The 13,219-nt window shown below is 39.6% G+C and overlaps 1 protein-coding gene across 2 annotated transcripts; it reads right to left on the bottom strand.

Annotated features, from left to right (window-relative positions):
- Positions 1-21: 21 nt before the first annotated feature.
- nab2 (NGFI-A binding protein 2 (EGR1 binding protein 2)) lies at positions 22-12,510 on the bottom strand. 2 transcript variants are annotated; one of them, XM_026932419.3, is made up of 7 exons: positions 11,962-12,510; positions 8,425-9,321; positions 6,999-7,132; positions 6,590-6,656; positions 6,201-6,330; positions 4,831-5,016; positions 22-1,932 (listed from the first exon to the last, which is right to left on the bottom strand). In XM_026932419.3, the coding sequence occupies exons 2-7, from the start codon at positions 9,298-9,300 to the stop codon at positions 1,847-1,849; spliced, it is 1,479 nt and encodes a 492-aa protein (XP_026788220.2). In that variant the 5' UTR covers positions 9,301-9,321; positions 11,962-12,510; the 3' UTR covers positions 22-1,846. The 2 variants fall into 2 exon arrangements, with proteins under 2 accessions (XP_026788220.2, XP_026788221.2); XM_026932420.3 differs by lacking the exon at positions 4,831-5,016.
- Positions 12,511-13,219: the final 709 nt, after the last annotated feature.

Below are 13,219 nucleotides of genomic sequence, written 5' to 3'. Positions count from 1 at the left end.
AAGGAACACAAATACAATCAATAAACAATAAAATACCATTTATTGAGAATATTAAAAAATAAATTATCTGATGCCGGTAAGACAACAATGATTTCTACTATGAGATGCCATAACACATACAACCTACTGGATGATCCTGTCCTTATGACAAATAGGGATTTAAATCTAGATTGCTTTCTACCTTTAAAATTTTGAAAAATAACACAAACTAATATCCCATACTTTTACTACAGCTCATACGTGTATATTCTGTATAAGTTTAGTATATTAGTGTTAAAATCATTTTAAACCATTTTATCATTAAACCACAATTAAAAACTGGATTCTTTTGAAAACTTTACGATCTAATTTTACACTCCGAGTGATTCAGCAGAGAATCAGCGCATCAGTACGTTTATCACTGCATCGTGTCTTTAAACTAAAGTTACATGCTGTTAATCAGGAGACAGAAACAAACCTACAGTTACGGCTGCGTTACTGACGTAACAGCAACGAAAGTACGCTAGGTATTTACAAGAAATGTAAATCTCCTTCCTCTTCTTTTATGTCCAGAGTTCAGCACAGTCTGGTGCAAAGTGCATTATGGGTAATCTGTACCAGATAGGGTACATCATTTAGACACTAACCTAGTGCACTGTGGGATTTCTGGATATTCTCTCTTATGCTTTCAGACATGATGACAAAATGAGCAACCTCCCTAATGCACTATACAGTGTATAGCGTGTGGGTTCAGAGAAGAAAGTGATTTTCATGATCTGGGCCTGTCAGTACCAAAGAAGGGGGCGTGGCCTCTGTGCCTATTAGCCTATTAGCCTATTAGGGATAAATTGAAATTTTATCCCCTGGATTTCTGTAAAGCTGCTTTGTGACAATGTTCATGGTTAAAAGCACTATACAAATAAAATTTAACTGAACTGAATGTTAGAAGAGAAGTGTCACTCCAAGTAAGAGGCGTGGCCTTCGCTTATTTCAATCCTAATCAAGGAGGCGTGGCCTCTGAGCCTGCCAGGCTCAGTAAAAGAGGCGTGGCCTTTGTTTAGTCCCAGTGATGGAAGTGTGGCCTCTGTGCCAGTCAGTCCAGTGAAAGGAGGCGTGGCCCCTTTGCCTGTCAGTCCAGTGAAAGGAGGCGTGGCCCCTTTGCCTGTCAGTCCAATGAAAGGAGGCGTGGCCTCTGTGTCTGTAAGATTGATGAAAGGAGGCGTGGCCTCTGTGCCAGTCAGTCCAATGAAAGGAGGCGTGGCCTCTGTGCCAGTCAGTCCAATGAAAGGAGGCGTGGCCTCTGTGCCTGTCAGTCCAATGAAAGGAGGCGTGGCCTCTGTGCTTTTTAGTCTAAAAGCAGGAGGCTTGACCAGTAAAAATCGGTGTGGCCTCTGTGCCTAAGAGCAGTCAAATGTATTGCTGCATTATTTCATTAGTATTAATTTGTGTGTGTGTGTGTGTGTGTGTGTTTGTGCTGCTTTACATAATTACTGTATTGCAGTGCATTGTATTGCAGCAGAACAGCTCTAAGTTGTATTGTATGTAACGATGGAAATGTGATTAAATGATTAAATGTGTCTATCATACATCAGATCATTAATCCTGTATTGAGACACTCCCCCTCAGTGACCTGGGAATTCACTGAACTGTACTGAACTCGGACCATTCCCAACCAAATCTGATCTACAACACACATCTTCATCCAGCCACTGACTCACAATAGAAGAACAGTCTAACACTGGACCTGTGAGGTGCTAACTACATGAGACAGTTTTGGGAAAGCAGGTGTGAAAATCTCCGGAGGGTTCGAGTCGTATGAGACCTGAGTTGAGCAGCAAGGCAACTTCTGGCTCCTGCTGGTGTCCCTTTAAGGGTCGTCTTTGGTGCTGGCAGGGCTGCTGCTCTGGTGGGACGCGTTTAAGCCTCGTCTGTCTGATGCTCGGCCCTCCGGCTCTGTGAGGAGGAGAAGAAGAAATCACTTTTACACATTGTTCTTTATATCCATTTTGTCAGACTTAAAATGAACTGAACAAAAATGACGCAAGCTTGAAATGAAAACACAGAACAAACTGTGAAAACAGAAAACGCCCAAAATGTCATTTTGAAGAAAATAAATTGTTTTTCTGTGTTGAGTAACAAATTGTTTGTCATTCTGCCAAAAAAAGTGATTAGACAACAAAAAAAAGCACAGTGTCTTTCATCATAAATATGCAAATTTATAATCCCCTCTTCCCCTGGTATACCAGAGCTTCTTGATGCTCATTTGCATATTAAAACCTGATTGGCTCTTGTTTGTCGTGATGTAATAACTATTGCCTGTTTTTGTTAAAGAAAATATTAAAAGAGTGACAGTTTTCACAATTTGTCTGCACGTTTAATCAAATAAAGGTTAAAAATAAGCATTCAGAGGCGCCTCGTTAATATCTTTTTTTCAAATTGTTATATATAATAGTTTTGATTATATATAAAAATGTTTTAATTAGTTTTTTTATCATTAATTATTATTAATTAGTTTTTTTTTAATCCAGCAGCTGCCTCTCAACATCAGTCCTCATGCTTTGCATCATCAGCTTAGGACAAAGTGATTGAAATGTAAATGCTATAAAGAAATTCTACTTCCATTTTTTTTCTTTTCTTTCTCATGACATGTTTCCCGTTACTTAGTATGAACCAAGAATACACCAAAAGAAGTGAAAGATGGTCACGTGTAACTTTAAAGGTGTAATAATGTTTTGGTTTTTTGCTCATTGGTCAGCTAATGCCTGCTGCTCTCCTAATTTACTATAATCGATAATAATACCTTAAAAGGAGATTAAACTAATAGAGACATCGATCTGGTCCTCATAAGGTCACAGATGTGAAGTGTGCATTTGTAAAAAGCAGCATAAATGCTGGTTATTAGTTAATTGGCCAGGTATTAGCTAACAGAGCTGCTGTACTGGTGCGTGAATCAAAAGAAACACAAGCAGGGAGGAAAACTATGCAAACCCCAAACCTCTTAATAACCCTTCAGTCTTACAGCCTCAAGAAAGACAATAAAACATCCAAAAATATCATTTAGGAAAAGTATGAAAGGTGCAGTTTAAACTTCTTCTCTGTTTTTCCTTAATAGACGAGGACTGATTAATGTTAAAATTCAGAAAAATCAGATACAGCCATACTGAAGAGAATAAAAAAACAAAACCTGTGAAGTATGAACAAATGCAGAATAAATCCCTGAGCTGCGCAAAACTGCTGCGTGAATCATATGTACGCATTTTTTAAAAATTATTTTTAAAAATATAACAGCCATGGCAAATAGTAGGGTGGGATTTAGAGCTGTCAATCCAACCTCTTTCCAGTGTTCAAAATAAACAGAGCCAATCCGACGATGTTGTGAAAGATGAGACTCTCCTCTTGCGGAGGAGAGAGACAGAGAGGACGAGTGAGAGAGGTTTGCAGAAGCAGGATGAGTGACAGTCACAGGGAAAACGATGTCCCGGTGATTTGCGTTTTATGTTTTTGTGTTCGGAGCGTGAAAGTAAGAGATACAAAGCAATTGAAGAAGACATGTTACTGAGCTCATCTTTTCCTCATTAAGCTTAAGGGAGGAAAAGAGGAGGAAATAAAAGAGACTGCACCCTTCCCCTGCCCACGCGTTTTATTTTTACTCCGTCTTTCTATGAGTCAATGCGACGCCCTTCTCACTCCGGCCCACTCGTTCGCCCCCGCTCTCTCCTCTCTCTCCTCATCCATCCATCCCGCCCTCTGCTCACACATTTCTCATGAGCTTTGACGTCAGAGAGGCAGGGGGGGAGCTCCAATTTACCGCCCACGCGCTACTTCCTGTGGCCCCAGCCGCCCATGCAGCATTCTCTCTCTCTCTCTCTCTCTCTCTCTCTCTGTCGCTTCCTCTCTCCCTCCACCCCATGGTGACATCGCATTACAAAGGCGTTTGCATCTGAAAGGCTACAGTTTTAATGTAAGCACACAAGCTCTCACTGTTTCTGCTGAACCATAGCCTGGAGAATTGCTTCATACAAAATAAAGCTGTTTAAATAAAGCTCTTTGCTACTCAACAATCATTTCTCATAACTTAAAAGTCACAGGAAATGTGGTATAAAATATCACGTGTTATATAAAAATCTTTGTTTGATACCAAACGTGTGTTCTCTTTAACATCCAGCCAAGTCTGAACAAGAAAAGCAAGACAGAAACGTGAGAAATCTCTCAAACAGCAGCTGATCTCACTGATCGCACTTATGGGCGTGGCCTAATATTCTAATGAGCATGCTCAAATGGCAGCCTTCTGTCTGAGACTCCGCCTGTGACGCCGCTCAGGACTGTTACAGCGTTAGCATAGAGACTAGGTTAGCTTTCCTTACTTTGATAACTTTCATGTTTAAGTTCACTTTTGCTTGATTTTGCCTGCTAGATATGCTTTTGCTTACTAGGTTAGTTTTCAGTTGCTAGTTTGACTTTGCTCACTAGGTGAACTTTCACGCACCAATTAATTTTGCTTCCTAGGTTGGGTTTTACTCACTAGTTTTGTTTCTTTGCTAGGTTAGCTTTTGCCATTTAGCTTTTGTCGTTAGGTTAGCAGTCACTCTCTAGATTAGCTTTCAGTCCCTAATTTGCTTTCGATCACTTGCTACGTTAGATTTTTTTAAAATCTCTAATCAACTGGCTATATTGTCTTCACTTGCTACTTAGCTTTGACTCACTGGGTTGAAGTTTTGAAGGTGGATTAAGATTAGCCCCGCCCACCTGATCTTAAAATCGAATGTAAGAGACTCACTGGCTACCCATCATCCATCTGTTTTTATTATTAGTGAACCAAACAGAACTAATATCATGTGGAACAGAATTCACCTGAAGTCTGTCTCTTCTCTGACCCTAGGCTGACCTTGGCCGTGTGGTCACGTGACACCATTCTAGCCAATCGCAGGCCCTCGTCCATGAGCGTTTGCTGCATGAGCTGGCGACTCCAGGTGACGGGGCCGATGGTGTCGGCGAGGGGACGGGGGGATGACGAGGGGAGAGAGTGAGGCCCTACATCTATCAGGACACACACACACACACACACACACACACAGACAGAATGACGCTCACACACACACTGTAGCTCATCAACGATTATTCTTCATCACAAACGGATGGTGGACGTGATATTTACAAAAAAAAACAACATGAAATATAAGACAGTGACGTGTCAGAGTCGGGCGTAGAAGTTCTGAACATTAACTAGACATGTGCTGATAATCTGTAATACGATATTTCACAATATTTAGCATGAAAAACACTGTTACCATGGAGACAGCATACTAAGAATAACAATAGTTCTAAGTAATTTTGTCCTAATTTTACACCCTAATATTCAATATGAGACGTTACAGGCTAAAAATTTCATTTCACAGAAAACACACCAGCACAAATACAGAGCAAGTAAACAGAAATAAGGTTCGGGGTTTTTAGTGCGCTGACGTCCTTACAATGTATTTTGGGTTCATTATATTTTTATAATGATGAACACTGTTCTGATTTCATCTCAGAAAATTAAAATAATATTAAAACTACGTCTAATGGCCCTGACAAAATGAAAACCGCTCTAACAATCCTGACAAAATTAAACATGCTCTCGGAAATTAAACATGCTCTCGGGGTCCTGACAAAAGCTCCAAGGGTTCTGACGAAATTAAAGGTATTTCTAATGGTCTGGACATGAAACATGAAAACTGCTTTTAAAGGTCCTGACGAAATTAAGAGCACGTCTAAGAGTCCTGACAGCATTAAAACTTCTTCCAACAATCCTGACAAAATTCAGACTAATGTGAGTATTGAATTCACAATGTGTAAAAAAGTAGTACACTGTAAAAATATCTTTAATATAGGTGTATTTTTCTAATATTTCTTATTAGAAGATTATAAAACAAATATAGAAGAGATGCAAAATTATTTGCCCATAAAATATGAAAATTTCAAACTCACAAAAAATATGTCTATATATCTAGAAATAAGGGTAATAAGGGTAATGATCTTTGATTTATTTTAGAACAATCTCATAATGAGAATTATCTGATAAATTTGGTTATAATCAAGATATTTTTTAATATTGTATATCAAAAAAGGATAAAAGATTAGACAGTTACTACAGAAAGATAATATCAGCACATGCCTGGGCACAGCAGTGAGATATTCCTTCACTTTCTTTTATTATGAAAGCAATACAGTGAGGTTTTTACCGTGAGATAAACTGTCCAGACTTTCTCCTGACAGGCTGTCGTCGTCTGCCGCCGACCTGAGGCTGCCGTGAATCGCCGCGTCAGCGCTTTTCGATCCACGTACCAGGTTGATACTGTCTGAATCTGTGACCTGAAGAGGAAAAGCTTCTTTTAGCCAATCACAGGGCTTACGTAACGGCCGGGCAGTGTGACCGTATAATATCGATATCATGATAAATTACCAAAGGACATTATTTTATTAAAGAACTAGACATTATTTGATGTGTTTGGGACACAGTCTACTAAAATGGCCTACTTCAAATTATGGTCATTTATTACTGAACTGCAGGTGTAAATAAATTGTGTAATAATAATATACAGTATATATAATAATAAGAGTATACACCAACCTCGAGTTTGATTCTTTTCGGAACGCTGTTGTCCATAAAGGAATTGGTACAGTCCTCAGAGCTGGTCCTAAAACAACAGAGCAGAATTTATTATTATTATTACTACTATTGTATTTTTTAATAAGTAATCATGTGATGGCAATTTTGATTTATAAAGATTATTGTTTTATATCAACCTGTTTTATGAACAAGTAAAAACTGAGAAAAAAATAGCATGTAGAGAAGAAAATGAAGAAATAAGATGTAAAAACGTAAAATATCAGACACACAGGAGCAGTTTCAGTCTCAACTCTCAGTCGAAATCTAAAAAGTTCTTTAGCAATGTTAAGATTTGTTTTTTGCTGTTGTTGTTTAATTACCATGCTGATTTATTTACATTTCGTCATCGGATCGAATGGTAACCCCTGACCTGCTGTGTTTCAGCGTGGAGGTGTAGGCACATTCCCTCGCCACCTGACGCGCCAGTGAGAAAAGCTCCACCCGTCTCAATAACAGCGCGTTGTCGCGTATGCAGAACTGCGCCGCCGCTTCGTTGATGATCATCTGAGCAGGAAAGATACAAACAGTGAACTGTGTTAACATTTTCAGACCTGATTTTTCCCACAGCTCGTATAAAACCACTCACAAATAATGCAGATCCTACATTTAAATTAAACATTATGTCTAGAATCTTTTTATTATTTATTATTATTATTTTTATTATTTATTATTTATCTTTTTATTTTTACTTTATAAACTGCAGGGTTTCAACAGCTGTAATGTGGTTTGAAGCTTTATTTTCAGTTTCCATGCACAGAAGAGCAAAAATTTCATTTAGGTCTAAGCTTTTTAATAAAAAGAAAATTTAAAAACAATCCCTAAATCATATAATAATTATACGGACAGGATTATAATATACGACATTAAATACAGGATTATAGAATTACTGTATATTTATTAATATTTATTAAAAAAAAAAAAAACAATATTTGGTTTTTAAGATTATTTTATTCTATATTGGCTAATACTTTGCAGTGCCTACACTTTAATTTTATAAAAAAAGAAAATCTAGATTATATGAATATGAAAATTGGAAACGCCCCCAATTCATCGGCTTCATTTGCATATTAGGACCTGATTGGCTTTTATACTTTATGATGTAATAACTAGCTCTGATTTTGATGTTAGGTGTTCAGCTCAGTGTATTTTTTTTTTTACGCTTTAAAAACGTTTCATCAAGTAACTTTAGACTGACTTATTAACGCTAGCTGCTAGTTTTAATTCATCACAGTAGTTTTTCACAGCAGTTCTTTAAGTTCCTTATGAGCTCATTCAAAAAAAAAAAAAAAAAAAAAAAAAACAGCTGTATTTTTAAGTCGCAGCTCTTCTGGAATTCCTGAAGCACAAAGTGACATTTTTACAGTTGTAGTTTGACTAAAACTAAAGAGTCTGTTGTGTGCTCTTTATCCGAAATGTAGTCGTGTGCAGTCGTGTCGAGACGTGTTTGTCATCTGAAGTTTGCTTTCTATGTTGCTACCAAAAAAGGGAAGCTTATAGCTATTAGATTAGCATCATGGCAACAGAAAAACAAAACAAAATCAGCACTTCTAACATGTAGCTCTGCCTTCAGACTTTAGGCCACACCTGCTACTTGAGTCTGATGTGCTGAGGAATAAAAGTGTTTCCAGCGTAAACCAACATAAGACATTTAGAGTTTAAAATTAACACTGTGTCAGAAACCACATCAGCAATCCACAAACATCTCACAAAGGTGACTGAGGAGATCACTACACACGATGCTAACCTGGAGGCTATAGACTTCCATTATGTGTTAGCAAACCTCAGCAGGATCTTACCTCGTGGTGTGTCAGCTGCTTGCCCTCCCTCCTCTTGGAGTCGAAGCGGCCGTAGATGAGGCTGTATTTGCGGATCTCCTCCTCTTTGCTCTTGTCGTGTGGCTCCATGTTGAAAATGTGACCCACCGTCTTGGCCATCTTCTTATTCAGCCTGAGGAGACTCTTCACCTCGGCCGGGTCTGTGTGCGGCACCGTCCTGAACAGACGCTCCACGCTTTCCCCTACCGCCTTCACCGTGTCTGCATCCAGCTGTCCTCCAGGCCAAGGGGAGGAGGACGAGGAGGAAGATGTGGGAGGCGTCGAGGGACCTGTGTTCCTGGAGTGGACCAAAAGAGGCAAAGGCGGACTGGGCTGGTCTTCCTCTGCTCCGTTCCCGTCTAATTCCGGACTGAGCCAGTGAGGCTCCATGGGGGACAGTTTGTCCCTGTAAAGATGATGATCTGGAGGAAGCGGCGATGCCTGGGAGCACGGGCTCCTCGGACTGCCGTTATCTCGGAGCGGAGTCAGACAAGCTCCCTGATCTTCCCTGTCGCATGGGGACGCTGGCTGCCCGTTGCTTAAGGATTTCCTCGGGCCCATGGTGCTATCGATTTTAAAAAGCGGGATTCCTCCCATGGCCGTGGTCAGGGGTTGGTTGAAGACGGCGGGATTAGCGGCCCAGTCGCGCAGGGCTTTCTGCAAGCGGCGCACGTGCAGGGGCTTCGTGGCCATCCCGACCAGAGCCATGATCTCGAGGAATTCCTCTTCTCCGGCCTCACACAGCTGCTGCACATCGTCGCCGCCCTGCTGGATGAAGGTGTCGTAGTACATGAGCAGGTTGGCCCTCTGCAGCACACGGTACAGCTGCAGCTCACCCAGCGTCCGCGGCACCGACATCCTCCTGCTGCTATGGTACAACTGCACGGACACAACAGCCAAAAGCAACGTCAAAAAAAATTACAATAAAAATACAAAACTAGAAAAAGGCTTAAGCGTTTCAATAGCAATCTATTCTTGGAAATAATTAGGCAGGAATTACAAGGAGGAATTGAATTTCATGCTAATAACGTCATCATTTGAGCTATGATCGCTAACTCCTGCCCTAATTGCCGTCATTTACCTAGATTGATATTTATGAGAATTCTCAACAATATATTAAGACAGACATTGTAGTTTGATCGAATATGGAAAAATTGTCCACAGTTTCTGCTTTGACAACAACAAAAGATTTAAAAAAATTTCTGAAAACAGGCCAAAAACAGGCAATGCTGCCCGGCATGTTTTCTGTCAAGGCCTATCCTGTGTCGTAAATAAAAATTGAAATATTTCACTTTTTTAAAGTAGGCATTTGTCATTTTGGAGCCCTCTGTTCCCTGACAACTGAAATGCAACTATATTGAAAACATTAGCAAGCCCCACCCCTATTTCTGTCTGGGGGTGGAGCTTATTTCAGGGCCAGAAAAAAAGGATCCTGAAGACACTTCAGATATCCACTGCATATATTTTAATATTTTGATTTTAAAACTTGTTTATTTTAATAAAATATAGTGATAAAACATAATAATGCTTCACATTTTGTCCCAAAATTACATGTTTTAATTGCTGGTAACTGAAAGTGATGTCGTTATTATGTGTGGTCAACCCACGGTCCCGCCCACTCCCTCGATATCGTTCCAGCCGCCTGTGGCTTTAACCTTAAACATTTATAAATTTTCATATGAGTGGGCTCGGCTGAAGTGCATATGTGAGGTCATGACTGATAATCTGTGGTTATTAGGAAAGTACAGTTCACCTGGTGTCCTAAAATTAGTGCTAAAATTTAAATACTGAATACCAAAGTGTCTTCTGTGTTCCTGGCATAATGCTGATATGTACAGTGCTGGAATAAGTGATGAAGTGGAGTGCTGATGGAGGAAAAACAATAACCAGAATATTCACTGGAGTTTATTAACATTGTTTTAAACATAACTTCCTTTTCATCATTTGTTATTTTTTTTTGAAAAGAAACACTGTCTTCAAAAACACACCACATACACAGCTAACTGCACACGAAGAGAAGAACAAAACATCAGCACCTTCCCCCATTTACACGTACAGTACACAACAAGCCACACGCCCACATGACGTACTTATCTCTTTCTCATTGTTTTCGACATTTCTGAGAAAAATCCTGTCAATACGGCTAACTTTAGCAGTTCTTTAACTTTAACCTCAGATAACACTGTAATATTCATGAATATTTTGATGATTAGTTCCAGTCCTTATAACTAGGACTTGTTTACAGTGTCACAGTTTCACAGTATAATTATGGGTGCATTCATGAAGCGTGTGAGTTGTGTTTTTGGAAATCTGTCTGCTAGAACGGATCCGTTCTTCAGAAGGCAAAAACGCAGGGAATGTGGTACGGATTGAACTCTGGAACCGAGTGAGAGTTAAATATATCACCTTTAATCATGTATGTGACTCTTCTGCACATGAACAACTCTTTGTGTGATGCTTGAAGTGAGCTGGTCTTATGCCTAGTGTTTATCCGAGCAATTCTATTATCACTATTTATCCCTGATAAAGAATAAAGATTTTACAGTTAGGGTTAATTAAACGCAGTGATGTGCATACGAATCACTGATCTGCATCTTTCAAACTCAGTTTTGAATTGTTTTATTCACTACCTAAGGTTAAATAATAATAATAATATGTGAAATATTACATTTAGTCCAAATCTGAAGTGCACAGTGAAGAGGGTGTGTGACTTTTCTGATCCCTGTAAAGCTGTTTACACGTGAACGTAAGTGATTATTATACTCGATGTTGGAAACATATCATAAAATAGTAATATATGTGTTATAACACGTGTTATACGTCCGCTTAACAGGATGTTCATCATTTAAATAAAAGTAAATTCAAGCTTCAGAGGACACAGGAGTGAGTTGTAGCTGTATTTTTGAGAAAAGCATGTCCACCCATGAGCAAAAAAAGGGTGTATGTTTTATGTCATATTTTAACTAGCATTGCTTTTCATTTGAATTTCAGTTGAATTTTCAGTTGAGTGTGTAATTTGTGTAAACTGCATTTTTGTGTTGTTAGGTTTATCACCTGATTGCTAAGCGAAATTCCTTTTTTTTAGGAACCCTAAAGATTACTGAATAAACCTGAGCTGATATTACAATGTGAGAAACTAAAACCTGAGGCATTCCAATCATAGAAACAAACAAACAAACAAACAAACAAAATAAAAACAGCACTGTATGTATTTGCTCATTATTTAGGCATTATACAGGAGATGTGTGATATATAAATGTTGAGATATATACACTCTAAGCAACACTTTGTAAAGATATATGTATGTTTTTTTTAGATTTGTGTGTGCGTAAATTAAACTGAAACACAAAAGAGTCGCTCACAGGAATCGACTCTTTCCCAGAAAAATAAAAAACACACAGCAATCCCCCCAAACCCCAGGAACAGACTGTGAGAGTGGTGTGTGATGAAGATGATTTAATGCAGAGTGATGATGATGATGAAGGTTAAATACACAGGAGGTGAAGTTGCTTTACTCACCCAAAAGAACCGACTCAGGATTCGGATCAGGCGAACCCTGGGATCTGGAAACTGGATTTATTTTTTTTTCCTCCCTCTCCTCTCCTCTCCTCTCTCCTCTTCTCTCCTCTCCTCTCCTCTCCTCGCCCTGTTTTTAGTTTCTTTCTCTGGTGGTGATTTGTTCCTCTCTCAGCAGGCTGGGGCTGTCTGTGTGCTTACAGAATAAAACCGCGACGCTTCATGTCTGCGTCCAGACCAAGTCTCGCCTCGATACACGCGCAGTCTGCCTTAATTCTCCGCAATCAAGTGTAGAATCAGTTCTCCGGAATCATGTGCACTATCTAGCGCTAGTCGAGCATATTTATATTTATAGAAATCCACTTTAAGGTAAACAATGAGAATGAGGAGTGCTCGTCTCGGAGCGTCCGAGTCCCTGCCTGGCTGCTTTTTGCTGGCAGGATCTGGGTTGTTAATGAGAGTCTTTTTGCTGCTGGTGTGGGCGAGAGAAATGTGGGGGCGGACTGCGGCACGCCATCTGACCGAAAAAGAGCTTTCCTCTCCCGGCTAAAGGCGCCTCACAGCCGGGGGAGGGTGCGGGGGGTGGGTGGGGGGTGGGGTTAGTGGACCGGGGTTCTCTCCGCGTCGTCTTTTTCATCCAATTCTACCTCCTTTATTCGTGTGTAAATGTGAAATAAAAACATGCCCGGTGATGTTTACCGTCTCACACGAGACGCGTTCGTGTTTACGCGGAAACGCGCATTCGCACTCCGCTCATTTACTGTACACAATGCACGTGGGCTGAATATTCAACGCGCTCGCGGATGATAAAGAGCTGCAGCCGTTGCCATGGTGAGGAACGCCTCTGTGGGCGGGGCTAATCGAGTTCTTTCCGTCTGCGAAGTTTCCACGTGTGACGCACGCGCGATTGGTGGGATTCCCCCGTGACGTCAATGCGACGCGCACGCGACGAAGGCTGCACACAAGGGGCTTGACATCATTTAATAATAATAATAATAATGATAATAATAATAATAATAGTAATAATAATAATAATAATAATAACAATCACACGTTATTACAAATCTATATAAACCCAAAAATTAATACTGACAATAATAATTATTATTGATATTATTACTTTTCTTTATATATAATAAGAAGGATTCTTGTTTCCTCTTCTTCTTCTTCTTCTTCTTCTTAATAGAGCTTCTTAATTATTATTATTATTATTGTTGTTGTTGTTGTTGTTGTTGTTGTTGTTTATATGCAAATATCTTTT

The sequence above is a fragment of the Pangasianodon hypophthalmus genome, chromosome 20, assembly GCF_027358585.1.
Source record: "Pangasianodon hypophthalmus isolate fPanHyp1 chromosome 20, fPanHyp1.pri, whole genome shotgun sequence".
NCBI lineage: Eukaryota > Metazoa > Chordata > Actinopteri > Siluriformes > Pangasiidae > Pangasianodon > Pangasianodon hypophthalmus.
Note: the sequence above shows the minus strand (reverse complement) of the source record. Positions and strands in the feature narration are given on the sequence as shown.

What these genes read in the sequence shown, in the direction of transcription:
- nab2 (XM_026932419.3), bottom strand. Translation starts at nt 9,300, where the DNA reads ATGTCGGTGCCGCGGACGCTGGGTGAGCTGCAGCTGTACCGTGTGCTG. An exon ending in CGAAAAGAATCAAACTCGAG is followed by an intron (nt 6,331 to 6,589) that starts GTTGGTGTATAC and finishes TTTCCTCTTCAG; the next exon opens with GTCACAGATTCAGACAGTAT. An exon ending in TCTGGACAGTTTATCTCACG is followed by an intron (nt 5,017 to 6,200) that starts GTAAAAACCTCA and finishes GTGTCCTGATAG; the next exon opens with ATGTAGGGCCTCACTCTCTC.